This window comes from Mauremys reevesii, linkage group 1 (genome assembly GCF_016161935.1).
Source record: "Mauremys reevesii isolate NIE-2019 linkage group 1, ASM1616193v1, whole genome shotgun sequence".
Lineage (NCBI taxonomy): Eukaryota > Metazoa > Chordata > Testudines > Geoemydidae > Mauremys > Mauremys reevesii.
The window spans coordinates 28994244-29021938 of record NC_052623.1 but is presented as its reverse complement, the minus strand read 5'-3'; the positions used below and the strand labels follow the sequence as shown (position 1 = coordinate 29021938).

At 42.7% G+C, this 27695-nt stretch overlaps 1 protein-coding gene across 1 annotated transcript in view; it reads left to right on the top strand.

Moving 5' to 3' along the window:
• RAB38 (RAB38, member RAS oncogene family) overlaps window positions 1-23898 on the top strand; it is a 62784-nt gene extending 38886 nt beyond the window's left edge. The window contains exons 3-4 of the mRNA XM_039507204.1: window positions 12346-12626; window positions 23683-23898. Of these exons, the coding sequence (XP_039363138.1) occupies window positions 12346-12626; window positions 23683-23835 (434 nt within the window). The 3' untranslated portion in view covers window positions 23836-23898. The remainder of the gene's footprint in view (window positions 1-12345; window positions 12627-23682) is intronic.
• The last annotated feature ends 3797 nt before the right edge of the window (window positions 23899-27695 follow it).

The window sequence follows — 27695 nt, the reverse complement described above, 5'->3', positions numbered from 1 at the left end:
CAATGCCAGGTGCCCCAGAGGGAGTGAACCTAACAGGCAATGATCAAGTGATCTTTCTCCTGCCATCCATCTCCATCCTCTGACGAACAGAGGCTAGGGACACCATTCTTACCCATCCTAGCTAATAGCCATTTATGGACTTAGCTACCATGAATTTATCCAGTCCCCTTTTAAACATTGTTGTAGTCCTAGCCTTCACAACCTCCTCAGGTAAGGAGTTCCACAAGTTGACTGTGCGCTGCGTGAAGAAGAACTTCCTTTTATTTGTTTTAAACCTGCTGCCCATTCATTTCATTTGGTGACCCCTAGTTCTTGTATTATGGGAATAAGTAAATAACTTTTCCTTATCCACTTTCTCGACATCACTCATGATTTTATATACCTCTATCATATCCCCGCTTAGTCTTCTCTTTTCCAAGCTGAAGAGTCCTAGCCTCTTTAATCTTTCCTCATATGGGACCCTCCACCCTCTCCAAACCCCTAATCATTTTAGTTGCCCTTTTCTGAACCTTTTCTAGAGATAGAATATCTTTTTTGAGGTGAGGAGACCACATCTGTACACAGTATTCAAGATGTGGGCATACCATGGATTTATATAAGGGCAATAATATATTCTCAGTCTTATTTTCTATCCCCTTTTTAATGATTCCTAACATCCTGTTTGCTTTTTTGACCACCCCTGCACACTGCGTGGACATCTCCAGAGAGCTATCCACGATGACTCCAAGATCTTTTTCCTGACTCGTTGTAGCTAAATTAGCCCCTATCATGTTGTATGTATAGTTGGGGTTATTTTTTCCAATGTGCATTACTTTACATTTATCCACATTAAATTTCATTTGCCATTTTGTTGCCCAATCACTCAGTTTTGTGAGATCTTTTTGAAGTTCTTCATAATCTGCTTTGGTCTTAACTATCTTGAGTAGTTTAGTATCATCTGCAAACTTTGCCACCTCACTGTTTACCCGTTTCTCCAGATCATTTATGAATAAATTGAATAGGATTGGTCCTAGGACTGACCCCTGGGGAACACCACTAGTTACCCCTCTCCATTCTGAGAATTTACCATTAATTCCTATCCTTTGTTCCCTGTCCTTTAACCAGTTCTCAATCCATGAAAGGACCTTCCCTTTTATCCCATGACAGCTTAATTTACGTAAGAGCCTTTGGTGAGGGACCTTGTCAAAGGCTTTCTGGAAATCTAAGTACACTATGTCCACCGGATCCCCCTTGTCCACATGTTTGTTGACCCCTTCAAAGAACTCTAATAGATTAGTAAGACACGATTTCCCTTTACAGAAACCATGTTGACTATTGCTCAACAGTTTATGTTTTTCTATGTGTCTGACAATTTTATTCTTAACTATTGTTTCAACTAATTTGCCCGGTACCGACATTAGACTTACCGGTCTGTAATTGCCGGGATCACCCCTAGAGCCCTTTTTAAATATTGGCGTTACATTAGCTAACTTCCAGTCATTGGGTACCGAAGCCGATTTAAAGGACAGGTTACAAACCTTAGTTAATAGTTCCGCAACTTCACATTTGAGTTCTTTCAGAACTCTTGGGTGAATGCCATCTGGTCCCGGTGACTTGTTAATGTTGAGTTTATCAATTAATTCCAAAACCTCCTCTAGTGACACTTCAATCTGTGACAGTTCCTCAGATTTGTCACCTACAAAAGCCAGCTCAGGTTTGGGAATCTCCCTAACATCCTCAGCCGTGAAGACTGAAGCAAAGAATCCATTTAGTTTCTCTGCAATGACTTTATCGTCTTTAAGCGCTCCTTTTGTATTTTGATCGTCAAGGGGCCCCACTGGTTGTTTAGCAGGCTTCCTGCTTCTGATGTACTTAAAAAACATTTTGTTATTACCTTTAGAGTTTTTGGCTAGTTGTTCTTCAAACTCCTCTTTGGCTTTTCTTATTACATTCTTGCACTTAAGTTGGCAGTGTTTGTGCTCCTTTCTATTTGCCTCACTAGGATTTGACTTCCACTTTTTAAAGGAAGTCTTTTTATCTCTCACTGCTTCTTTTACATGGTTGTTAAGCCACAGTGGCTCTTTTTTAGTTCTTTTACTGTTTTTCTTAATTTGGGGTATACATTGAAGTTGTGCCTCTATTATGGTGTCTTTAAAAAGGGCCCATGCAACTTGCAGAGATTTCACTTTAGTCACTGTACCTTTTAACTTTTGCCTAACTAACCCCCTCATTTTTGTATAGTTCCCCCTTTTGAAATTAAATGCCACAGTGTTGGACAGTTGAGGTGTTCTTCCCACCACAGAGATGTTGAATGTTATTGTATTATGGTCACTATTTCCAAGCTGTCCTGCTATAGTTACCTCTTGGACCAGCTCCTGCACTCCACTCAGGATTAAATCTAGAGTTGCCTCTCCCCTTGTGGGTTCCAGTACCAGCTGCTCCATGAAGCAGTCATTTAAAGTATCGAGAAATTTTATCTCTGCATTTCATCCTGAAGTGAAATGTTCCCAGTCAATATGGGGATAATTGAAATTCCCCACTATTATTGGGTTCTTAATTTTGATAGCCTCTCTAATTTCCCTTAGCATTTCATCATCACTATTACTGTCCTGGTCAGGTGGTCGATAATAGATCCCTAATGTTATATTTTTACTAGAGCATGAAATTTCTATCCATAGAGATTCTATGGAACATGTGGATTCGCTTAAGATTTTTACTTCATTTGAATCTACACTTTCTTTCACATATAGTGCCACTCCTCCCCCTGCACGACCTGTTCTGTCCTTCTGATATATTTTGTACCCCGGAATGATTGTGTCCCATTGATTGCTCTCAGTCCACCAGGTTTCTGTGATGCCTATTATATCAATATCCTCCTTTATCACAAGGCACTCTAGTTCACCCATCTTATTATTTAGACTTCTGGCATTTGTGTACAAGCACTTTAAAAACTTGTCTCTGTTTATTAGCCTGCTTTTTTCTGATGTGCCAGATTCTTTTTTATGTGACTGTTTATCATCTGATCCGGCCCTTACATTATACTCTTCAGTCCTCTGCTCCTGACTATAACCTGGAGATTCTCTATCAGACTCTCCCCTAAGAAAAGTCTGTGTCCGATCCACACGCTCCTCTGCAGCAGTCGGCTTTCCCCCATCTCCTAGTTTAAAAACTGCTCTACAACCTTTTTAATGTTTAGTGCCAGCAGTCTGGTTCCACTTTGGTTTAGGTGGAGCCCATCTCTCCTGTATAGGCTCCTCCCATCCCAGAAGTCCATAGCCAAATGGTCATCATAATCATTGCAAAATGTATTGTTACAGGGTTGGGCCAGATGGCTACAGGAGACTGATAGAAGGCAGATATATTAGCCCCAGGTTAAGCAGGTCCCTTTTCCCTGGGTAAAGTAACAGGGGAAGTTCCAGAACAATCAGGAACTTGCTGGAACCAATTAAGGCAGACAGGCTAATTAGGATACCTGGAGCCAATTAAGAAGCTGCTACACTCAATTAAGACAGGCAGGCTAATGGGGGCACCTGGTTTAAAAAGGACCTCAATTCAGTAAGGAGCTGAGAGTGAGAGGGTGTGCTGCTGGAGGACTGAGGAGTACAAATGCTATCTGGCATCAGGAGAAAGGTCCTGTGGTGAGGATACAGAAGGTGTTGGGAGGAGGCCATGGGGAAGTAGCCCAGTGAGTTGTAGCTGTCACACAGGTGTTACATGAAACACTGTAGACAGCTGTGATCCACAGGGCCTTGGGCTGGAACCCGGAGTAGAGGATGGGCCCAGGTTTCCCCTATCCCTGCCCAAATCCCTATTGGAGACAGGAGGAATTGCCTGAACTGTGAATCCCACCAGAGGAGAAGGTCCCTGGCCTGTCTCCCGACCTACTAGGTGGGTCAGCAGAGACTGTGGGGATTGTTCTCCTCCCTTTCCCCATGCTGGCCAGTGGAGAGGTTAGCTGAGTGAATGGCAGGTTTGAGCCACTAGCAAAAGTGGCCAAACTGCCGTGAATCTCTGAGGTGAGCAAATCCACCAATAAGCGCAGGACCCACCCAGGCAGAGGAGGAACTTGGTCACAGTATGTATAGATAATATTTAAGGAGTTATGTATCCATACTGAAAACTTTGCTCTTAAGGTCTTGGAGATAAGGCAGGTGGTCAACAGGAGCTAACATACCTCTGAGATTTCTTTTCAGTCAGCAGGTAACTGACACCTATCTCCCTCTTTGACCACTTGTGTATTGTATGCCTCACATTGTATGACTATTTGCATGCTAAGCCAGGTACAAACTGAGAGACTGAATTCGACAAGGAAGGAGATCTACAGGATGAAATGAACTGCAGAGGGGTATCCCATTTATGAATAAAGACAAAAGATGAGGTGATATATCTTGGAGTGCAAAAAGACATACCTTCACCTAAGAGGCAAACTGATAATGTGCATATCTCAGAAAGAAGGGTCACAGCCTGTCTAGCTGTAAAGCACTGTAAGGGTTTGGGGTGAGCAATACTTTATTAGACACGAGAGTATCTTCTTATTTAAGTCTAGGCTCTAGAATGTGTGTTATTTTGTATATCACCATTTATTTCCAATATTTCTACTTCTTGCTGCTATAGCAATTGAATGTCCGTGCTTTGTTAAATAATCGTATACTTTATTTCACCATTAACATATCTAAGTGCTGTGTGTTAAGTGGAGCAGAGATCCGAGTTGGAACTGGTAAGCGGTGGTGTATTGATTCTTTGGAAGAAGTGGATCGAGTGTCAAGGGCTGGACTCTTGGGAGATGCTTGGAGGGATCGAGGGTTGGAATGTGCCAATTGCTAACCTGTAGAGTGATGGTGCGACTGCCAGGCCTAGCGGAGAATGCTTGTGTTGCCTGCGGACAGTGGAATTGGGGAGCTGACAGATTCGGCTTCCTCATACTAAGGGCAAGGGTAGGCAGGAGCCTCACAACCCTGGGTAGCCCCAGGAAGCATCACAGTGACAAACAGCCTTATGCTGCAACGGCATTACTCGCAAATAGATCATAATGGATTAACTACAATAAAGTCTTCAAATTTAGCCCATAACTTCAGTGATTTATCCCAACAAAGTTTTTTAAATACATGCAACATCTGGACTGAATAATGAGGCCATTAGTTACACTCAGAGTATATCTTATGCCAATTTACCAGTCATTAGTGTTACGCTTGTCAGTTTACTGATACGGTGACTTGATACGGTCATGGTGCAGTACTTTACAGGGTACAGAATATTTAACTCATAGTTTCCTTCGAAAATAATTGGAGTTTAGTGAAGTGGTTTAGTGTGTGTGTGTGTGTGTGTGTGTGTGTGTGTGTGTGTGTGTGTGTGTGTGTGTGTGTGTATGATAAAACTGTTTGAATACCTAGGACACAATTCTTGCCCATTGGTTCATGGGCTGGTGACCACCTATGTTTCAAAGAAATAATGTGATTGTAGGAAAGATGAAGGACAACCCTTTTTTTTTTTTTTTGACACAAAAATGCCTACTACCTTACATGCTCTTGCCAGGAGGGCCTTGTCTGCTAGGAAAAGGACTTTGGCTAGTGGCTGCAGAGTAGCTGCTTCAAAAAGACTGAGTGGGTTATTGTGCACAGACCTGTGCTCTCAGCTGTCCAAGGTAACAAAAGTCCAGCTCACATTGTTATATTACATTGTTTAGAAAAAGGTCCAAAAGTTAAGACAGACTAGATTAGTCTGAACAAAAATGTCTGCTGATCCCACCCAAGGACGGTGTTAAGAATATCACCAGTAAACGAGAGTCTGGAACTGGAAATTAATGGCCCAAAATGGCACGTCAGAAATTAGGCCTAATTGGTGAACAAAATTAGGCCAGGGACCATTCCACCCATCGTCCCTTTCTGGAATCTTTAAAAAAGAGATTTTTTTGGGGAGGTGGGAGAACAAAATGTGGAGGACAGGTAGGACGAAAACCAGTGAGCTCTACCATCATGATTGCCACGCCAACCATCTCCTGGGACCCAAGGATCCACCATGACACTGCTGGGCCTTCATTTTCCTGACCAGACTGGGCCAGAGAGAGGGACCTAGATGACACTGCCACCTCCACCAGCGTCAGCTAAATCCCGAACACCTAGAATGTAAGCCTTGGTTTTCCTGCTTCCACCTCCTTCCTCGTGTCATTTTCCTTCCTCACTTTATTTCTTCTCTTTCCTCTAACTCTTTTTGCTTTTTGTTTAATGAACACTGGGCTTAGCTGGCCAAGACTGCACCTTTTGCAACACTGCTGTGAGCCTGTGACTAGACAGGCAGCTCAAAACAATGCCTGAAGCAGCCCAGTGCTGGTACCAGTTTGGCAGGTCTTGGTGTGTCTGACCAGACCATATGCTGTGCCTGTGTTTCTCCAGCAATGAGGTTGTAAGTTAGAGTCAGCGCCAGATAAAGCTGCATTTTCTGTCTTTGCCACTCCCCTTTTGCATGTGTTTGTCTTCGTTTGCCTTCAAGGAAATGGAAGAACAGATTCATGAGGGATTCCCTGCAGAAAGGCTGCCAGGCCTCTGCCTCGCTCCAGAGACTCTGTCCTTCGTTGGTAAGCCTCTTTGGGATGCCCAGACCATCGTCATGCTAGTGAGGATGCTTGACCATCACCACTGGATCATGAAAGACCCCAGCCTCATACATGTGAAACCCTGCTTTATCTCCCAACTTCCTCCGGTCCTCTCTCTTGGCTTTTCACCTGATCCTGAGACCGCCTATACTGCACAGCAATGGCACAATGGGATGGGTCTACGCGGCCTGGGAAGGATCATGAAGGAGAGGAACCCAGTCAAGCTAGCCAAATGGCATCCCAGGCTGGGGCCGTCAGGCAGGATCTAGAGCAAGAGCTGTCATGGCCGCTTACCATCCATGACTGACCAGCCACTTTGTAGAGCCCTATTTTCCCACCTTCACCAGACTATCTCTTGTTTTGTGTCTATCTGTTTTGTCAAAAGCAGGAAAAATAACCGCTATTCACAGCAGTCATCTCAAAAACCAACAGAACTAACCCTTTCTTCCCCACTAAGAAGAATTGCTTGACAGAGTAAGGGACTGTAACTGACAGGCTCAGTCTGAAAAAGGGACTTTGATAAATTTTGATTGTTTGTTTGTTTGTTTTGCATAGCCACTCAGTTTCAATTTCAAAAGGCTTTGTTTAGTTTGCAAGGGGACCCAGTAGGCCAAACCCTCTGTAGTCGAAACCCTGAACCAGGACTAACTCTTTTTATTATTCTATGGTGAGTGGATCATGTTAACAGCTTAGACTCTCTTTTATTCCATCAAAATTAACACACCAGTGAGTAAATCTCTGGGTCTGGGATTCTCACATTTTTTAGAACGTTGGCCACATTTTAGAATGTTGGCCACCCCCACTCCCCTTCCATTTGCTAAAAGGCCGCATCCCTGCAGTGTGGACAGGGGGAATGCCTGCCTCAGGTGGTGGTCCATGTCCTATCCACATTAAGTCTCCTAATGTGCTTCTGAAGTGGTAGCCAATTACTTGAAATCAGGTCTGGTGGAGATGACCTCAGTTTATTAAAGGTGACTCGTGAAGGATTGTTTAAAATTGATCTTTTACCCTCTTTATGCTCATGATGTTTAATGAAGGCCTGACAAGCTTGTTTCTAGCTTAGAAATATCAGGAAGCTCAACTCTGGTCTCCCCTAGTTTTGCTGGTTGACTTGTTGGAGACGATCTCAGTGGATGTAAATTGTTCTCTCTGACCCCTGGTTTGAAGAGGTGAGAGGGGGCTGATTTTTTAACAAGGTCTCCACATCTTCAAAATGTTCATTAACCAACATTTTAGGCAGCCTTGACTAAAGTTCCTTCCCCCTCTCATTTATTCAGCTTTCACACGCTAGGTTACCGTGACATTATCCTTCCACTCGTTCTGCAATCCGAGAGTTCCCCAGGAATTTTTACTGTTAAAACACAAGCAGAAAATAAAACATTGAAACAAAACCAAAAACTTTTCAGGCTTTCTTTATCCCGCAAAAAGAAGCGGAAAAAACCATCCCAAGTCCAGGTTTTTTTGTCCCACCCGCCCTGCTTTGCAGGACAACTTTTTAGTCTTCCATTCTGACCCTGGCTCAGGGAGCTAGTGAGAGGCTTTCTGCCAGCGTAGATTCTTTGTCCAGCCAGGTTAGTGAGGCTGGTGGAATGAGAGAAGAATGCCATGCAGAAGGCTGTACCAGAGGAGAGGAAAGGCTTCTCTTTGCAAATGGCCATGATGGTGGGCATTGACTGAGCTAGCCAGAGAAGAGCCATAGTGGTGAGCTGTAGGACCAGCGTGGTGAGCTTCCCAATGCAAGGGCCAGAGAGGTTCATTGTGAAGGGCACGGTAAACACCCCAGTGTTAAAGATCAATGAGGCCTTGTTTACCCTTTGATGCATCACTGGACATTCATTCACTTTGGCCAGCATGGTCCAGTTTGCATAACTAGTTTTTTCCTGGTAAATAAGTCAAGATTCTGCAATATATTTTGCAAATGTAATTTAGAAACGCGGGGCCTCCCTCCTTGCAGCACCTTGCTGTGAAATCCTCGCTGGAAGGTGGAGAGAGGCCAGCACTGGGGGTGAGTGAGATCTTCAGTAAGCACGTTAGTAGATTTGCAAGGTCCTACTGGGACTGGAGGCATGTTATATATATGCACTGATCAGGGCTAGACTGAACTGTTAGGCTCAGCCCAGAGTAAGAAGTGGGGAGGTAGCTGCACCGCCCCAGGAGGAGACCTGGGAAGGAAATGTGCCTTGGAAGCACAGTCCCTTCCCACCCCACTTGCTTGGGGAGGAAGGAAGTTACTGCCCCCCTGTGCTCCCAGCTAATTACTCTGGCCGGTGAGCGCAGGAAGCAGGGTGGAACCAGGGGTCCTTTAAATCAGGGGTCAGCAGCCTTTCAGAAGTGGTGTGCTGAGTCTTCATTTATTCACTCTAATTTAAGGTTTCGCGTGCTAGTCATACATTTTAACGTTTTTAGACGGTCTCTTTCTATAAGTCTATAATACATAACTAAACTACTGTTGTATGTAAAGTAAAGAGTTTTTTAAAAATGTTTAAGAAGCTTCATTTAAAATTAAATTGCAGAGCCCCCCAAACCAGTGGCCAGGACCCAGGAAGTGTGAGTGCCACTGAAAATCAGCTTGCGTGCCACCTTTAGCACACGTGTCATAGGTTGCCTACCCCTGCTCTAAATCATTCTCCTCTCTGTCTCATCCCTGCTAACTTAGTGCCAAGGGGCATTATCTGACACTCACCCTCATGGCAAGAACTGTAGTCTGAGCAGTCTTTACTCAGCCAATTAGAGAACATAGAAGGCAGGGAGACTACTTCCATGTGAAGGAAAGCAAGGACTAGCCCTTGGCGAGCAAGAGACCATGAGCCTTGTGTATCAGAGTCGTCTATTCCAAGCGCTGCCATTGACTTGCAGTGTGACCATTAGCAAGTTTCTGAAGGTGGCTGAGCCTCAGTTTACCCATCTGTAAAATGGATACGATCGTTATTGCCATCAAAATGACACTGTGAGGCACAAGTTTACTGATCTAGTTTTTTATTTCATGCTTATCACCAGTGTCAATCCCTTGAGAGCCTTCCATGAAAAATAGGAAGTGTTACTGAGCCATGATACACGAACATTATTTATATCTGTTCCTGTTGTCGATCCTAGGCCGTTGGACAGAAATTAACTTTTGTCTGGAAAAAAAAATCTTCCCAACAAGTAGATTATTGAATAACACATGACTTAGCCACTCATCTGATTAGCCCATTGACAGAGATCATAAGACACTCTTATAAAACATGTCCGTAATAATAGTTCAACATGACCTTATGTTTTCCAGCAATGACATGTCCAAGTCTTCTTTCATCAATGCAGAGCAGTGTTTGTTTAAGGTATACGAAACCAAGACTAATTTAGAAAAGATGGAAGTTCACTCTTGGCTTCTGTATCATGTGAATGAATATCTCCTTGTTAGCCTGAATGTTAACCTAGAAAACAAAAGCTAAATATCTCAGATCTGCGGTACTGTCTGCGTAATACACATTCTCAGAATTCCACGTGCTAGTGCTGGGTGTGCTTTCTCAGTGTGACTTCCAAGAACTGGAAGGTAGCATGGAAAGGCAATGGGGCCTAATGATGAGAGTAGGCATTCCAGGAGCCAGGACTCCTGGGTTCTATTTCCAACTCTGTGGTTCAGGTTCAGGGTATGTTTCCTCTGCAGCTGGTGGTGTCACTTCCAGCCCAGGTAAAAGTAACCACTCAACCTTTGATGGCTCTAGAGTGCTAAAAAGAGTAGTGCAGTTGCAGAAGCACAGGCAGTGGCTTGGGGTAGGCACTGAAGTACAATCCTGTCCAAGATATTGGGTGCGTACTTGGGTGGCGAGGCTGAGCTGCTGCTCGTACCGCCATGGCTATCCTGCTATTTTTAGTGTTCTAGCTCGATCAAAACTCGTGTACGTGCATCTACGTGAGCTGGAAAACATGCCTCCTGCGGCAGTGGAGCTGTACGCTGCACCCGACCGTGCTGTGTGACCTCACAAAATCTCTTCATGCAAAATTCTACCTTGTATTATGTAGGAGCAAAGAGCTATGGAGGCTCCATGCCCTCCCATGCTACCCTCAGACACATGCAACAGGGGCAGGACAGATTAGATTGAGCATTCCTCTGAGTGCTAGGCAGGGCTCTGGTGTGACGAAGCAGGGCTTTTTTGTAACATTTTGATGAAGCCTATTTGTGCCTCAGTTTCCCCCCATACTTTGCATTCCTACCCAGGGGTAGGGTAGTAGCGTGCCCTGAAAACAAAGTTCATTCTGCCAGGAGAGGAGGGGTGTGTGCGCCACCTAGCTGTCTGAGTGGATTAAATGTGATTGAAAAGGCTGGCTGAGGCCAACCCATATCAATGGAAAATCTGAGAAGACAATGGGAGCAACTAACCAACAACCCAGAGGGAGGAAGATTTCTCCATCTTTCATCAGGGAAGCTAAATACAGATCCCAGCTCTAGAACAGAGGACTGGGTGGAATGAGGCAGGATAAGTGCGAGCTCTGGAAGAAGCTTGGGCTCTCTGACTTTGGAAGTGACTAAGGTCTGGTCTACACTAGAACATTGTCAGCTTTACTGTCACTCAAGGGTGTGAAAAATCCACACCTCCTGAGCAGCATAGCTGAGCCAGCCTCATTCCCAGTGTAGACAGTGCTAGGTCTATGGAAGAATTCTAGTGACCGCCTCTTGATGAGGTGGATTACCTATGCCAACTAGAGAACCTCAGAGTCTGCAAATGGAGTTTACCACATCTTGGAGGGTGAGTTGTTATAAGCTGACCAGAATGGACTATACTTGAATCTTTATTTCTCTCTGCTAACCTAAGCACATGCAATGCTGTGTTGCACCTGACTAGCAAACCCTACTCTGTTTTGAAAACACTGTTTGGGGTGTCACTGTAAAAACTGCCTGGGGTGCAGGCAAAGAAGGGACAAGTCTCTACTAGGAGTCTCTCTCAGATGGACTCACTGGACAGAGCTCAGTGTGTGAACAAGGAATGCAGGAGCCCAGTATCTCAGTCTAGGAGGCAGTGAGGTTGTATGGCCTACCCTGAAGGAAGAGTGAATCCTCTTGGTTCTTCCAAGAGACTGTCTAAAAGCACAGCACAGATACTATGGACCCACAACACTTGGCTATTATAACAGTAGCACTCCAGAGCTCCAAATGCACGTTAACAAATAATTTGGCAGCATGGCCAGGCATTAGTCTTGCACATATGCTCCTATTGTCATGAGGTGCATATTACTCCTTCTTGGAGCAGTAATCATGGGCTTTACTATGGCACATGTTGCTCTCAGCGTGCATGTGAACCATTAAGCCCTTTGGTTAACCACGGCTGCTGTACTTCCCACAGTGCATTTTATTCTTGTAAGGCTAGAATTTTGCCCTTAGTTTCTCTAGTACTTTTGTTTTCCCATCTGTAAAATGGGATAACATTTATATGCTTTGTGAGATGTATTAATATCTGTAAAGCCTGCTAAGATCCTTGGTATTTTCCCATAGGCCTGGAAACCTACTGGCTTAATAGGACTCTAGCACTACTAATATTTGAGCTTATGATAAAGTTATTACATTTCCTTAGACTCTAGCCCTATTAAACGCTTTCTGCTCTCTACACTCACTGGCATTTTCACACAAATGAGTCTATCACTCTGTATTATTGTTTAGATGAATTGTAGCTTTCCAGCTTTACAGCATTAAACTCCAGGCTAGATAATGTTCTGCCAGATAACACACAGGCATGTGAAATATTGACTCAGCCTGGAAGTGATGATTCAAATGATTTTTTCCCCTCCCATCTTCATCACAGGTCAGGAAAGATTTGGAAACATGACACGGGTCTATTACAGAGAAGCCATGGGAGCGTTTATTGTCTTTGATGTTACAAGACCAGCAACGTTTGAAGCGGTGACAAAATGGAAAGAGGATCTGGACTCTAAGTTGATTCTCCCGAATGGCAAACCCGTGGCAACAGTTCTCTTAGCAAACAAATGCGACCAGGGAAAAGATGTGCTTACGAACAACGGTCTCAAAATGGACCAGTTCTGCAAGGAGAATGGGTTTGTGGGATGGTTTGAAACATCGGCTAAGGTAATTACATTTCCTTTTTAATAAACCAAATGTGTGAGAAGCATTCCCCAAATGCAGAGACATTCACTACGAAAATGGGTTACTCAGTCACAATGTGTTCCTTGCAAAGCTCTTATCTCTGCTGAATTAATGAAGGGTAAATGGATGCACTTTTAAAAAACAGGTTTCAGAGTAGCAGCCGTGTTCCATTCTATGCATCCGAAGAAGTGGGCTGTAGCCCACGAAAGCTTATGTTCAAATAAATGTGTTAGTCTCTAAGGTGCCACAAGTACTCCTGTTTTTTTAAAAAACAGTAACACCTTTGGAAGAGAATGTATATCTATATTGAACCTTTCATCTCAAAGGATCTCAAAGCACTTTAGAAGCTAAATGCAGCACTCTGAAATGCAGCCACTGCTAAGGTGTGTATCTGATGCACAGCATATGCACAACAGTGTGAGGAAGAAGGCGTATTAGCAATGGACACCAGAGCTCCTCTTATGAAAGATGCCGTGAGCTCATTCATTCCCACACACAGAAAGGCTGCCTCTTCTCTAAGCTATGGCAGTTCTAATGTGCCCATCATTGCAAGTATTCAGTCTGAAAGATCTGAGCTGTCAGGGCCTCACATACAGAGAGAGTTTGGTCTGGTGATAAAGGCATGGACTGTTTGAAAGGCATGAAGCACCATACACATCTTGGGCTGTCTGTGTATTCAGTACTCCATAGTCTTTATCTTGTTAATAAGTAGATCATAAAACTAGTTCCAGTCGGCTGCTTTAAGGCAGTGGCTCTCAACCTTTCCAGATGACTGTACCCCTTTCAGGAGTCTAATTTGTCTTGTGCGTCCCCAAGTTTCACGTTACTTAAAAACTATTTGCTTACAAAATCAGACATATAAATAAAGTGTCACGGCACACTATTAATGAAAAATTGCTGACTTTCTCATTTTGACCATGTAATTATAAAATAAATTGGAATATAAATATTGTACTTACAGTTCAATGTATATAGAGCAGTATAAACAAGTCATTGCCTGTATGAAATTTTAGTTTGTACTGACTTTTTATGTAGCCTGTTATAAAACTAGGCAAATATCTAGATGAGCTGATGCAGCCCCTGGAAGACCTTTGTGTACCCCCAGGGGTATGTGTGCCCCTGGTTGAGAACCACTGCTTTAAGGGAATCAGTTTGCCAAAGTCTGTAGCTTGTCGTTTTACTTGTTAGAAGTATTTTTCCAGTGCTAAAATTTCTTGCATTCTTAGGACTAGATACTCAGCTGGTGTAAGTTTGTGTAGCTCGATTGAAGTCAGTGGAGCTCTGCTAGCTTACTCTAGCTGAGGATCTGGCTACTACAGTCCAGTGTTTCACTCCTCCTGGTGGTGGCAGTTGTTCAATAGCATCTAGTTTTTTATGGTATTTTGACACGTCCACTTCCAGGCCAGACTGGAAACCAAGAGAAGAAAAACATGAAAAAAGTGTTTAAGCGTTAACAATAAAAATTGTTTGGTTTAGATTCAAGAGATGGGTGAAGATGTCTTACACAGGCTTCTGCACAATAACATTGGCAAAACAAGAGAGGCCAGACAACATGTCTCATGCATTCAAAAAACAAAGACAAAAGAGGCATTAAGAACAGCAGCTAAAACCAGGAGGGGTGGAGGAGTTAGGGGGTTTAACTCAAGGGGAATTAGGCAGTAGGCACTTTTGAAAATAGCACGAGGTACCAATCTGCATCTTTAGGCACCCAAATACCTTGGTGTTTAGGGCCCAACTCAAAGGTGATGTGTAAGGTGAGGTATGCTAGACTTCTATAGACTCAAATTGTCTTACAACTACTTCCACCTTCTTATTGATGTGCCTGGGAATCTAAGTTCATATCATTTGCATGCTAGGGACCAGACAAATGTAAATTTAAGTTAATGTCTGAAGACAAGAAAGATTCAAAAAGTCTTTGATCAAATATGAAAAGCAGCTAAATTTAAGTTCCCTGACCTAAAAGGCTTAAAAATTAATATCAGTGGGAATAGGATGAACCAAGTCATTATTTTTTAGACTATTCTGCCTTTCTTAGTTACAAACCTCTAGGTTACCAGTTCAGGTTAGCAAAGTCATTCATTTGATCACTGGTGTTTGACCTGTGAGAAGTGAGTTTGTGGTGTTAATCTGATTCCTAGAAGTTAGGTGTCCCCATGGTAAAAATGAACACGGCAGTCATCACCCAATTGTTGGCAGTCTGTTCAGAGAAGCCAAGCAAGCCCTCTGAACTCAGCATTCAGTCATGTTGATGGAGCATGAATGTACTGCTGAGCTCAAGGATTGCTCATCTGTGGCAAAGTATTTTGCCTGGTGATGTCAGGAAGTTATTCTGGCTGGAACCTGGAAGAGCAGAGGACAATGAAAATGGAAGAATACCGTGGGCGGAGCATTAATCCAAACTCCTTTGAACCAAAAGAGGTTGGATTTTTAGCTAATTCTAAATTAGGGAAAGCTGTGGTTCAGATCTTATATTATTTAGTTCCCACATCTCTAATAGTCAAACAGTTCCCAAAGCATAGTTTGAACCATGTAGAGGTGGGGAAGAAATCAAGTATGACTGAGTTTTGAGTCCTGCGGCCATGTTAAAGTGGACAACCAATTATTATTTAATGGTCAGGGGGCACAACGCACATCATCCCCTCTCTTTTGCACATGTACACTAATGGATGAAGATCTGATGTCTTGAAATGTTCAGATACTTCCTTCACTCCCAACTGTGATTGGACACAGAAGTGCCACAATTATCCTGAGAAGCTGTTCTTTGTAAATTTCCACACCAGTTTTTCAGGCTTAGCTGGTAGAAATAATTCAGATAAACTTTAGATTTGTATCTAAACTTTGTGAACCTGATTGATTCATCTTAGGACCTCATCTTGCAAACACTCGCTCATGTAAGTAGTCCCATTAAATCCAATGAGACTACTCACATGAGTAAAATGACTCACATGTTTACAGGGTCAGGACCTTAGAAAGTTGCAAATCAGGAGTGATTCCACTGAAATCAGGGGAGTCACACCAGTGTATAACTAGTGTAAATGAGATCAGAATTGCTTCCCAGTTTGGTCTTAGTTCTGAATTTAAGGCAACGGTGTAACTTTAAAAAAAAGTTATGATTACAATTACTTGAAAGGCTCTAGTCTTTTTCAGCCAGGGGCAAATTAAACCATTGAACTCAGGGGTAGGGAAAATAAAAATCCACCTACATTTTACATAGAGAATAGAAATTATTTTCTGAAGTAGAATACTACTTACTGAGAATCCATCATACAGCAGCTAGCAGTTCAAACAGGTAATGACTCTTTTTTTGCTCAATTCTGGTGTAATTAGCTCTCCAGAGGTTTTTTTGGAAACATGCTTGGAATTGTTATAGCTTTCAGAGCAGAGTGAATATGATTCATGCCTTTTGGGAAAAGAAAGGTGATTATTTATAAAAATGCCCCCTTTAGTTCTGGATACATTGCAGAAGGCTGTGTTATATACATACCAATCATCTTTCAGACTGTCAGGGAGTTTAAAATTCCATTTGAAACTGTTGGAGAATTATACCATAGGATATTGTTGTATCATTCCTTGGTGCTATTTTTTTCTTAACTTAATAAGCTTAAAAACAAAACATTTGGAGACACAGAATGTACTCATATTGTTTTGGTTCTTTGATATTTGTAAGGGAAATATTTAATCAGTTTCAGTCTTCAGGGTACTGAAAGGATTTGGGGATTCACTCTGACAGGTTGCCTTGCTGTGTAAGAACACTGTGCAAAACAGTCATAATTGATACTTATTGCTACATTCTCACTTGAGGGGCTGGTCTCTCTTTGATGTATGCTTATCGCCCAATATTTTATTTAGTTGTATAGATTTCAGTCTAAAAAACCTTTCAATTTTTTTAGGCAATTCTGTCATAAATTTAAAGCCACAATATCATAGCAGATGTAAAAGATGCATTGTCCAAAGCAGCAAGACTTCTCCTTCCTACCACATACCATTTAAATAGCCCTCGTATGACCAATAAAGCTGAAAACCTCCTCCGTGCTTTGCTATCAGACAGAGATCCATGACTTTCACCACACACCTACGCATCACCACTATTGCCTGTTCAAATAGATGGGCTTTAAACTGTGCCTGCAAGGGCAATAATTTCAGCCTCATTGTCATTTCCCAATGAAAATGGACGTGATTTGTATGTGGAAACAAGCCAGGTCAGGCAAAACTAGATATACTTTTAAGTCTTGGCTCGGAAATCACTTGAAAATGTATTGCAAGTTGCTAAAGTTTTCTCTAGTTCTAGTTTGATTACCTCCTCTGCCATCTTCCCCGCCCCCCAATATATACATAATTGCTGGCTGACATTACTAATTTATGCAGGAGAAAGGGAAATAATTTTTGTCCTAAGTTGTCCAGTAAGTCTGTTAACAATGCTTTGCATATGTATAGTAACTTTAATCCAAAGAACTTTACAAACTTTGAGTAGGTGCGTATTCATTCCATTGAGGTTATACATAGGTAAATTGAGGTTAATTAACTTTCCTAAATTCATATAGTGACAAAGCTGGGATTATACTGAAGTTGACTAGTCCCCTACCCTAACAACTAAACAAAACCCCTGAGGTAAGAATAGGAAGTGTGATTGAGGTACCAGACTAGCAAGTCGGTGATTTGGGTTTACACCTGGGATCTGCTACTGATTCCCTTGTGATCTTGAGGAAGTTATATAATTGTTCAGCTCTTCATCCCTGAACTAGGGATGATAACGGTAGCCTGATAGACAAATGAACTATGTACTTCCTCTTCATACTGTGTGTCCTAGTGGCAGCTAGTGTGCAAGATGGGGACTTGGAGGACCTGTGTTCTAGTCTTGCCATTGACCTACTGTGTGACCTTCAGCAAGTCACTTTCCTTAGTGCCTCAGTTTCCCCACCTATAAAATGGAGATAATGTACTGACTTCTTCGATAAAGCATTTTGAGATCTATGGATGGAAAAGTGCCATGTAAGAGCTAGGTATTTATTTAAGTAGTATGCGTGTCTAAGTAGCAAATGACTATTAAAAACAAGCCACATTGAAGATTCTCAATGGAACAGGGTAGCTAGTTTTGATCTCCACAAAATAAAACTAGGCTGGGACATGTATTTGACACATCAAATCTAATCTGTTCTTCAGTTAATTGAAACCAAAGTGTCCCATTTGAAATTGCCAGGCTGGATTCATGACACACTCTTCCCTAATTTCCCCTTCTTAATTCATCCAAGGAAGTTTCTAGCACATGTGATCGCAAAAGTATCAGCTGCTGCTGTTATACACTGTCTGCTGGAGCCAAACTAGTAGTTATCTGGTTACAGTGGGGACTGAGATCATGGGCTCCCAGGTGGTTGATTCAGTCAGTCTGTTCCAGTGTTTGGTGCGGAAACTGTAGGAAAAAATGGTAGATGAGTGAGAGCGTGGGTCTGTGCCCCCATCTAGTGGCTGGAGGTTTATGCATCTGCTACTGCTTGCAGTTAGAGGGAGGTATTTTCCTATCAGTTCCCTTTTAGCTCAAGTGATAGAGGCTTGTACTCTTACCTCTGAAAGTCCAGAGGCCAGACCCAAGCAGGGTCAACTACACCTGCATGTGTCTAACTCTCATTTATGGATCCCTGCCGATTTCAGAAGCAACACATTTGCAGTCATAGAAAGAAGCTACTTGACAATAGAAATCTAGGAGTAATTTTGCACCCGAGGGCAACCCGGGCAATAAATCCAAGCTCTCCACATTGCAAAGAATAAAATGTTTCATTGGAAGTGTGAAAGGCCCATAAAACTAACAAAGGTCCTTTTTCATCAGTAAAGAAATAAAAGCCAGTCTAGTCCAAGGGGATTTATTTCAGATATTAAAACTGAATGCTCTTGATGCTAATGGTTTGCATTTGTGTTAGAATGAGATGACAGATGAGGGGGACCAGTCAGGAATACTAAGTAGCACACACACACACTGTGTAGTGCTTGGAGACCCTTTCAATAAAGTGTTTATTTTCTCATTCATTTAATGTAACATTTCTAGACAAGGACATTATTTCTGGTAGCAATTGGCTAAAAAGTTGTAAGCAGGGCCGGTGCTACCATTAAGGCGAACTAGGCGGTTGCCTAGGGCGCCAAGATTTGGGGGTGCCAAAAAGCAGTGCCCCCCAATTTTTTTTACAGCGTTCCTCCCCAAGCGCGCGATTGCCGCTCCACTTCTCCCACCTCCCAGGCTTGCAGCGCCAATCAGCTGTTTGGCGCTGCAAACCTGGGAGGAGAATTAGAGGGGGCGGTGTGCTCGCGGAGGAGGTGGAGCAGAAGTGAGCTGGGGTGGGGAGGTGCTGCACGGCTCCCCGGGCTGGGGGGGTGGGGAGCTGCCGCGGGGGTGCCTCAGGGCGGGGGGGAGGGAGCTGCCGCAGGGCTCCCCACCCCAGCTCACCTCTGCTACGCTCCCTCCCTGAGCACACTGTCACTGCTGCACTTCTCCTTCCTTCCAGGCTTGCGGTGCCACAAGCCTGGGAGGGGAGGAGAATTAAAGCGGGGGCGGCGTGCTCGGGGAGGAGGCGGAGGAGAGGTGAGCTAGGGTGGGGACTATCAGGTGCTAATCTTTACTGTTATATTCCTGGCAAAGTAGAGAAGAATGGAATATGTAGAGTGCTAGCCTGGGACTTGGAAAACCTGCGGTCAGTTCTGTTCTGCCAATGAGGTCTTGTGTGACCTTACACTGTAGACAAATCACTTAAGTCGCTCACCTGGTCAATGGAGATAATAGCACCCCCCCTTGCTCACTGGTGGGGTTGTGAGATTCTGCTATGGTGATGGGGCCCTATAAGTATCTTGGATAGCTAGAACTTCCATATTCTTTGGACATCTATAAAGGTGACTTAACAGGAGGCTAAATCAGGAGTGGCAGCAATCCCAGGTGGGGAGTAGCATCCCCCACAGTATCTATGGGGCCAGGTCCATGATGGTCTGAAGTGGCACTATCCCAGAGATGGGTTCTCTATTGCACCCTATAGAATGAAGGGAAGAGCATACTCAACATGCAAATAGAAGGTGATTAAAACATAAGGAAAAGCCGAGGGTGGACTGAGTGTTTCAACATTTTTGTTTGAATTGCATTCAGCAATGGGATTCCCGTGGCCTGTATTGTACAGAACAAAGGCAATAAATAAGGGAATGGTAAAGGAGGAGAATGGAAAGACACCATTTCAGTCTGTCAGTTGCTCCTCCTATGTTTTTTGTCTATTTTAGAAGACAATGAATGTTATTTCTTGTTATACTGTGAGCTGTTTCAGTACCAGCACTGGGGCATGTTTGATTAGTCTAACCTATCCATCAGTACCATCTTACGGTGTGTTGTCTTTGTTAGTTATCTTTTCTTTTGCTTCCTTGAACACACCCTTCCCTTGATTTTTCAGCACATCCGACTCTCTAAAATCCATGAACCTGTGGGTGCCCGTGTTGGGATAGCAGATCACCTTCTTTTGTCTACAGCTGCTTTGCAGTCTAGTGGGCTATTGATTTAGTTGAAGAACACATTGGGGCTGGAGGTGGAAATCAATATTTCATTAGGTAGATCAGAGCGGCAGCAGTAATACAGCAAAGATCAATCCACGGCCCTAAGATGCTGAGTCACACACCATGAGATTAGGGGCACAACAAAAGGTGATATAAACATAAGATAGCAAGCGGCTAAGGAACTGAACTGGGACTTGGGAGCACTGGATTCACTTCCTGGCATTGCTACAGACTTCTTGTGTGACCTTGGGCATGTCACTTAACCTCTTTGTGCTGCAGTTCTCACCTGTACGATGGGGATAGGTAATACCTCCCTATTTCACAGAGGTGACATGAGGATAAATTCATTAATGTTTATGAAATGCTTAGATTGGGCCACAGATATACTTGGGGGTTAATTAAAGTGAGTGGTTTAAGAGAGATTTTGTGGTAACTAAAATGTTAATAAAGATGTTTAGAAAATTATATTTGAAAAATTAAATGATTAAAAACCAAGGACTCATCCTGTTCATCAGGCCACTGAATGTAATAGCAGGGTGTTTATTTATGCCTTGGTTGAATTCAGAGATACAAAAGACCAAAGGCTGTATGGGGGCAGATGATGTGTGAATGGTATATTTGAAATTAAATTAGGCACGTATTGTTATAATGAAACCGCTCTAAAATATACACCACCTGTCTGGAGCATATGTGCAAGGTATAAAATAAGAGGCAACCAGCTGTATAATACCGAGATTTGCAGGTTTGTTTATCCTCCAGCTTAGGGTCTGATCCATGAAGTCCATGGGAGTTTTTCCAAAGACGTCAATGTCTGAGACGTTAGGCACGTACTTGAGGCTGCTAGCCCCTCCCACTGCTCCATCGCTGTGGTGACACTCTCTATTTTTAGCATGCTAGCTCAATAGGAGCTAGTGCCAGTATGTCTCCTTGAGCTGGGAGTCACACCCCCTCTGCAGCTCAAAGTGTAGACATACCCTAAGAGTGACATATTTCAATTTAGCTTAAATGTGTTTCTAATTGACTTCATCTAAGTGGAATAACTGATTTAAACTGAAACCTGTGTCCCTGTGTAACCCACACACCTTCTGCATATGGTGTTGTGTCCCATCTAATGGCACTGAGACCACTTAGAGAGAGAGAAAAAGCAATTAATGAGTCTGCTCTACAGCCTTAGCTAACAGCCAGTTGGCTTTTAGCTCATGCACTAAGATCCAGAGGTCTCATGTTCGATCCCACCTGCTGACAGCTGGGGTCTGTTGACGTTACACATGCAGCCTGTTACACCAATCTATCAGATTGGGTTTAAAATAAAACCATGAATTAAAACTGTGGAACACTGCATGTAGACAAGCCTGTGTACCACCTCTGTAAAGCCAGTATAAGTGATAGTGCAATCAGTCCCCCACTCATCCAGAAGCAAACTCACTAAGCATTTGTGTCCAGTAGGCAGCACAGGAATATGCTCATCCTCAAAGCACAGAGAAATATTGTAGAATATCAGGGATCTCAGGAGGTCATCTAGTTAAACCTGCTGCTCAAAGTGGGACCAATCACTAAATGGCCCCCCTCAAGGATTGAACTCATAACCCTGTTTAGGGTGCCAATGCTCCAAACCACTGAGCTATCCCTCCCTCCATGTACTTAATCCTCACTTCATGCCTGTGGTGGCAAAAAGCATGTCTTCAGCTGTTTTTACAGAACAGGAAACTGAGGTAGAGAGGTTACTCCCTTTAAATAATTTGCCTAAGGCCACAGAAGGAATCCATGAAAGGTTGAGACCACAGGCAGATTTTGTTGACCTCATCTAATCATAGTGGAGATGCATCTTATGCCAGCGATAGAGTTCTTTTGCTGGTATAGCTTATGCCAGATTCCTGAAAAAAAACCCAAGGTATATCAGCAAAAGGCCTTTTTTGCCAGTCTAATTGCATCTATACCAGGACTTTTGCCAGGATATTTGTTTGCTGGGGTATGACCCCCCCACACACACACTCTCCTAACTGATGGAGCTATGCTGGCGAAATATTTAAGTGAAGGCCAGGCCTGGCTCATATAGTTCTATGCTTTAAATTGCAGTTCACACCTCCCTCTTGCTCATTTCCAGTGTTCCCTTCCCTTCTATCATCCCCTTAGGAGGTTTATTTCAAGCCACTAACAATGAGGCATTTTGTTTCTGTTTTTAAATATTACTAGAGTTTAGGTAATTTCCAGATAGTCGAAGTATTCCTTAGAACTCCATCCTGCCTCTCCAGAAGGGAGGCAGCCTGGGGGTAGATGGAATATTTGTCACTTTATTAAGGACATCAAAGTGTGTGTGTGTGTGTGTCTATTTCATCTTCTTTTTTCTAAACCAGCACTTCGAGATCATTTTCTTGTTGGCCATGTCTTCTAATTAAATTTCACAGTGCCCTGAAAATGACTTGTTGCATGGCTGAGGAATTTGGGAGTCTGGTCTCAGAAAAATCATGTGATGCACTGTAGTTCTGAAGTTGCAGGTGGTGTATATTGATTCCCAGTTCTACACTAGCTGTTATATTTATAAATGTCTTGTGTTATGATTTGTTTGTTTATAATCAAGGGATATTATTTATAATTATTATTTATTGTTTATAATCAAGGGATATTCAAAGTTGAAATATTTAAGCACAGTCGTGTGTGTGTGTGTTTGTGTGTGTTTGAGTGAGAGAGAAATCCTTTAAAACCCAGGAACCAATTAAAAGACTGATCAGCTCCCTAGATTTCAGCTCTTTATTTTAGTACAAAGAGATGAGACCTGGTTCCATTGCATCTATGGAGTGTTGCTGTTGGCTACAAGGGGAGCAGGAGAACTAAAGACGTGAAGGCAAATGTATAAAGATATGCCGGGCTTCTGAGCCTCACTCCTCGGGATCATGATCTCTATCTCTGAAGCTAGACTAAGAGTGATATTGCTTTCTGAGAATTAAATAGGTGCAAACTCTGTATCTATAATAGACAAAATAATGAACCCAAATATCGCATTAGAGATTACTTGTATTAGGAGAAACTCAATTCTGTATCTGTATTCAGAGATCTTGTTCATCATGTATTGTTTTGTGCACTGGGCAGAAAAATCAACTGAAAAAATGGACAAGATTTTAAAACACAAATGCGATTGAAGGCAGTAATGACTGCTGAGTACTCAAGACTTTTGAAAATCAGGCTACTGATGCAGTGAAATATATGGCTATTTATTCAGGTGTACCCATTTTTGAAACTCTCTGCTGGTATGTTTTCTTTCATAAAGCAATACAAATGACCAGTGGTTTCCGTAGGCTAAATGGTACTGCTGTGTGTTATTTAATAGATATTTGAATGACGATGTATATAATGCCTAATTAATATAATCTGTACAAAACATTATTACATGCTGTCAATTCTTAAAGTCTGCTTTTATAGGAAAGTAAACGTTAGACGTTACCCAGTATTGACCTTAGAACATAGATATCCGACATGGTGTGTCTACTGTTTGGCTAATTAATTTCTCTCTCTCTTTCACCTGCAGGAAAACATAAATATAGACGAAGCTTCCAGATGCCTGGTGAAACACATAATTGCTAGTGAGAGTGATCTAATGCAGCCCATTGAAACGGATATTATAAAACCACACCTGAATTCTTCTAATATTGTCAGTTGTTCAGCTTGCTTTAAATCCTAAGGGACTCCCAGACTATTCCTGGATACTAGAGCTGAGCAAATAGTTAACAATGAATAATTTATCCAAAACACACAACCTGTTTTTCTGCTCACAGAATATCCATGAGCAGACTGCAATTTTCTTAAATGTATGTGTTGTTTAAAAATATTCAATGATTTTTTGACTTTTTGGATTGATTATAAACAGTTCACTTTAACAGTAACTATTCAAATTGTTTTGGTTAGTTGTGATTGGTCAGATAAGTCACATGGTGGTGTTCCTACTCCTTGATTAAATGAGTGAGCAAGAAATGCTCAGGCAAGTGATTTTAAAATTTGGTTAGGACATAAAAATGGCTATACTGGGTCAGACCAATGGTCCATCTAGCCTAGTATCCTGTCTTCTGACCATGAGCAGTGTCAGACGCTTCAAAGAAAATCAACAGAACAGGGAAATTGCAAGTGATCAATCCCCTGTCATCTACTCCCAGCTTCTGGGAGTCAGAGGCTGACGGATACCCAGAGCTTGGAGTTGCATCCCTGACCATCTTTGTTAACAGCCATGGACCTATACTCCATGAACTTACCTAATTATTTTTTGCACCCAGCTATAATTTTGGCCATCACAAATTTCCCTGGAAATGAGTTCCACGGGTTGACAGTGCACTGTCTGAAGAACTACTTCCTTGTATTTGTTTTAAATCTGCTGCCTATTAGTTTTATTGGGTGACCCTAGTTCTTGTGCTAGGTGAGGGGATAAATCAGTTCCCTGTTCACTTTCTCCACACCATTCATGATTTTATAGACCCCTGTCATATCCCCCCATAGTTGTCTTTTTTCTAAGCTGAACAGTCCTAGTCTTTTTAATCCTTGGTTATTGCAAATACTTACTCATATGACTTGGAAATTTGCTTTTTAACCATATTTTTCCAGTAAAATTTAAATGCATGAATGGTGACAGAAAGTAAAAACAAAAGGGGGCTGGAGTGAATATTCATAGGATGGTTTTTGCAGTATTTACCTAGCTCTCTTGGGTACTATCACAGGGTCTGCACAGGCTTCCTCCTTCTCTCCCTGTGCCCAGGCTGGTAAAATAAGAGCTCTCAGGCCTTCTTCTGCTGTTTCACCTTGTACTTTATTGTACAGTGCCACTACATGGTAGCACTGTATCCCCTTTCTAACCCATTCCAGGGTCTCTTGGCCCTTGAGGCTCCCTTCCTGTGGTGAGGAGACAGAGTTGTAGCCTCCTGTCCCCTCCCAGGCTAACCTCTTAACTGAGTTTGGTTCAGGGCTTTTATAGCACGCCCAGCCTTCAGCCCAGCTGTCGCTGCTTAGCTTAGCCTATTGAGGTGAGCCAGCTCTCGTTAGGGCCCGCAGCTGGGCTCTCTGCTGGCTGCTTTGGCCTTGGCCCTGGCTTCTCCACCTGAAAGCAGGGCTTAGCCAGCATTTTAGCAGGGCAGTCAAGAGGTTTTACCCCTGCCCTGCCACAGGTACCTATTATGAACACCACAATAACACATGAAATCTGAATTGTGGCAGCGTGGTCCGGTACGTAGCGCCTGGATTCTATTCCAGCCCTGCCACTGACCTTCTATGCATCCTTGGGGAAGTCACGTTTGTTTCCCATCCAACTCTTTGCCTAGCTTATCTTTTGGGGTAGTAAGCTCTTTGGGGCAAGGACTGTCTCTTCCAATGTACAGTGCCTCGCACAATGGGGTCCCAATCTCACCGGAGGCAGTTAGACACTACTGTAATATAAATAAGAATAATTCAACTGAATGCCAAGATGGAGGTGAATGGGTGGGACACACAGAGGCCAGTGCTTAGGTCTTGTATGGAGCAAAACAAAGTGTCCTTAAATTATGAAAGAATATTGAGTCAACAGGTCTTAAATTTTGGTCTGTGACTGAACCATCTCTTCTTATTATTATACATGCATTATAGAGTAGATCCAGGGACGGAGCTGTGATCAACCACAGCTTGCTAGTATTTGGTTTAAAGCCTCAAATTGTAAATATATTTCTGTCAAGTATTTTAGAGTCACAGCTTTTTAAAGCAAAAAAATGCCAGTGCAGAACAGTCTGTGCTGTCTGTATTTAGGGACAGGTGTCATGCATAGGGAATTGCTGAATTCAAGTCCAACCTCTGACACAGGCTCCTGCTGTGGCCTCAGTCCAATCACTTAACCTTTCTGCCTCAGTTTCCCCATCTGTAAAATAGAGTTAATAGAATTTGCCTACCACACTGGGCTTTTGTGCAGGTTATCGTCTGCATAGTGCTTTGGCAATTAAAACAGCTGTATAAGGCTAAGCATTATTAGAGTGAAGCATGATGGCTGCTTCGCTATTGCATGACTACATGGCTCTCTGATGTCTGCAAATAAAACTAGGGTTTGTCTTCACTGCAACAGCTGGCTTGAGTTACTCCGCTCCAGCTAGTTTAGCTTGAGTGACAAAGGCCACACTGTGAAATAACAAGCTACACACTGATTGGATTAGCAGCTGATGAGTTGTGCTACCTCGAGCTTTGGCCTGTGGCTGCATCCCCACTGCATTACTAGCTTGAGAATCAGCAGCACTCAAGCTTCAACCCACATCTCTTGCTAGGCCAGCTAGCTTGAACTTAAAGCACTGCTAAACTCCAGCTAGAGGTTTCTGTACGTGGACAGGAGTCAGGTCATCATCACTCAAGTTATACCTTGAGTTAATGCAATGAGATCCAGACTCCCTGGGACTAGGGTGCCTAAATACTTTTTGATCCTCAGTGCTTTAGGTAAGGAACTAGATGTCTCAATGGGACCAGAGACGTCTGATGTCTTGCTTTTCCAGAAACTAATATATATGAGATTGTGGAGCTAAACTGTGTTGTAACTTGGTCTCCAAGTATCAATGTGCTCTAGCTGTCCTCATCTTTACTTGTCCACAGCAGATTCCAATCAGTGTTCCTGAAACAGAAATGTAACCTCCTCCCAGATGTGCCTGTGGGAGAGCTTTGCCTGACCAAAGAGTTAAACATATTTCCTTGTTAAAAAGAAACAAAAATAAAACTAGTTTCTTTCCCTTAATGTACTGTCTTAATGTCTAGTAAGTTCCACACCTCTCATCCTTAGTTTGCTGTGTGCTTTTTGATCAGTCAAAGATTGGGGCCCAACTTTCCATGTAGGACAGATACAGATCCATTACCTCATCTATCAGGACCGAATTCTGCCCTGACTCTCTATGGATTGCATGACACGTATGTCAGTGCTGTGGTCATAAGTAGTTTCTCTTTGTTATGCTGAATAAAACACTGCAGTGCAGTGAAGAATCAGGCCCCTTTAAGGTGTGTAAAGGTAACATCATTCCAGATTTTTTTCCTGACGGCTGTGCACTGTTTTTATTTTATTTAGATTATGAGTAACTGCTAGGACACTTGCAATAAAACAAAAAATACACAACCACCACCAGGGTAAATGGAGATGCCGCATGCTGAGAGGATGTAAGCACTCCAGAGAGAATGCATGAATGTGATCACGTTGTGCCTAGATCCTTTCAGGACTGAGTATGAAATTTAGTTTATTGTTTAAATTCCTGACTGGATGGGATTTCCTTGGGTGTTACTGATATATTTCATATTAGCTTGCCCTATCTAGTGCTGGGGAGTGAGCTTTTGAATTCCATGGGCATTGTGGCAAAAAGGCTTTCGCTCTGGATTTCTGGAATGCCTTTGCCCTGCTATAAGAAATGAAGGGTGGCCATGATTCTCCACTGCCTTGCACATTGTGTAGTTATTGGCATCTGTGCAAAGTGGGGTTAAAATGATAACAGATTAGAATACACCATTCGCACCACACTGTTAGCTTTTTACAGTATTTTAGCACAGGTACAAATGAGCATACAAGCT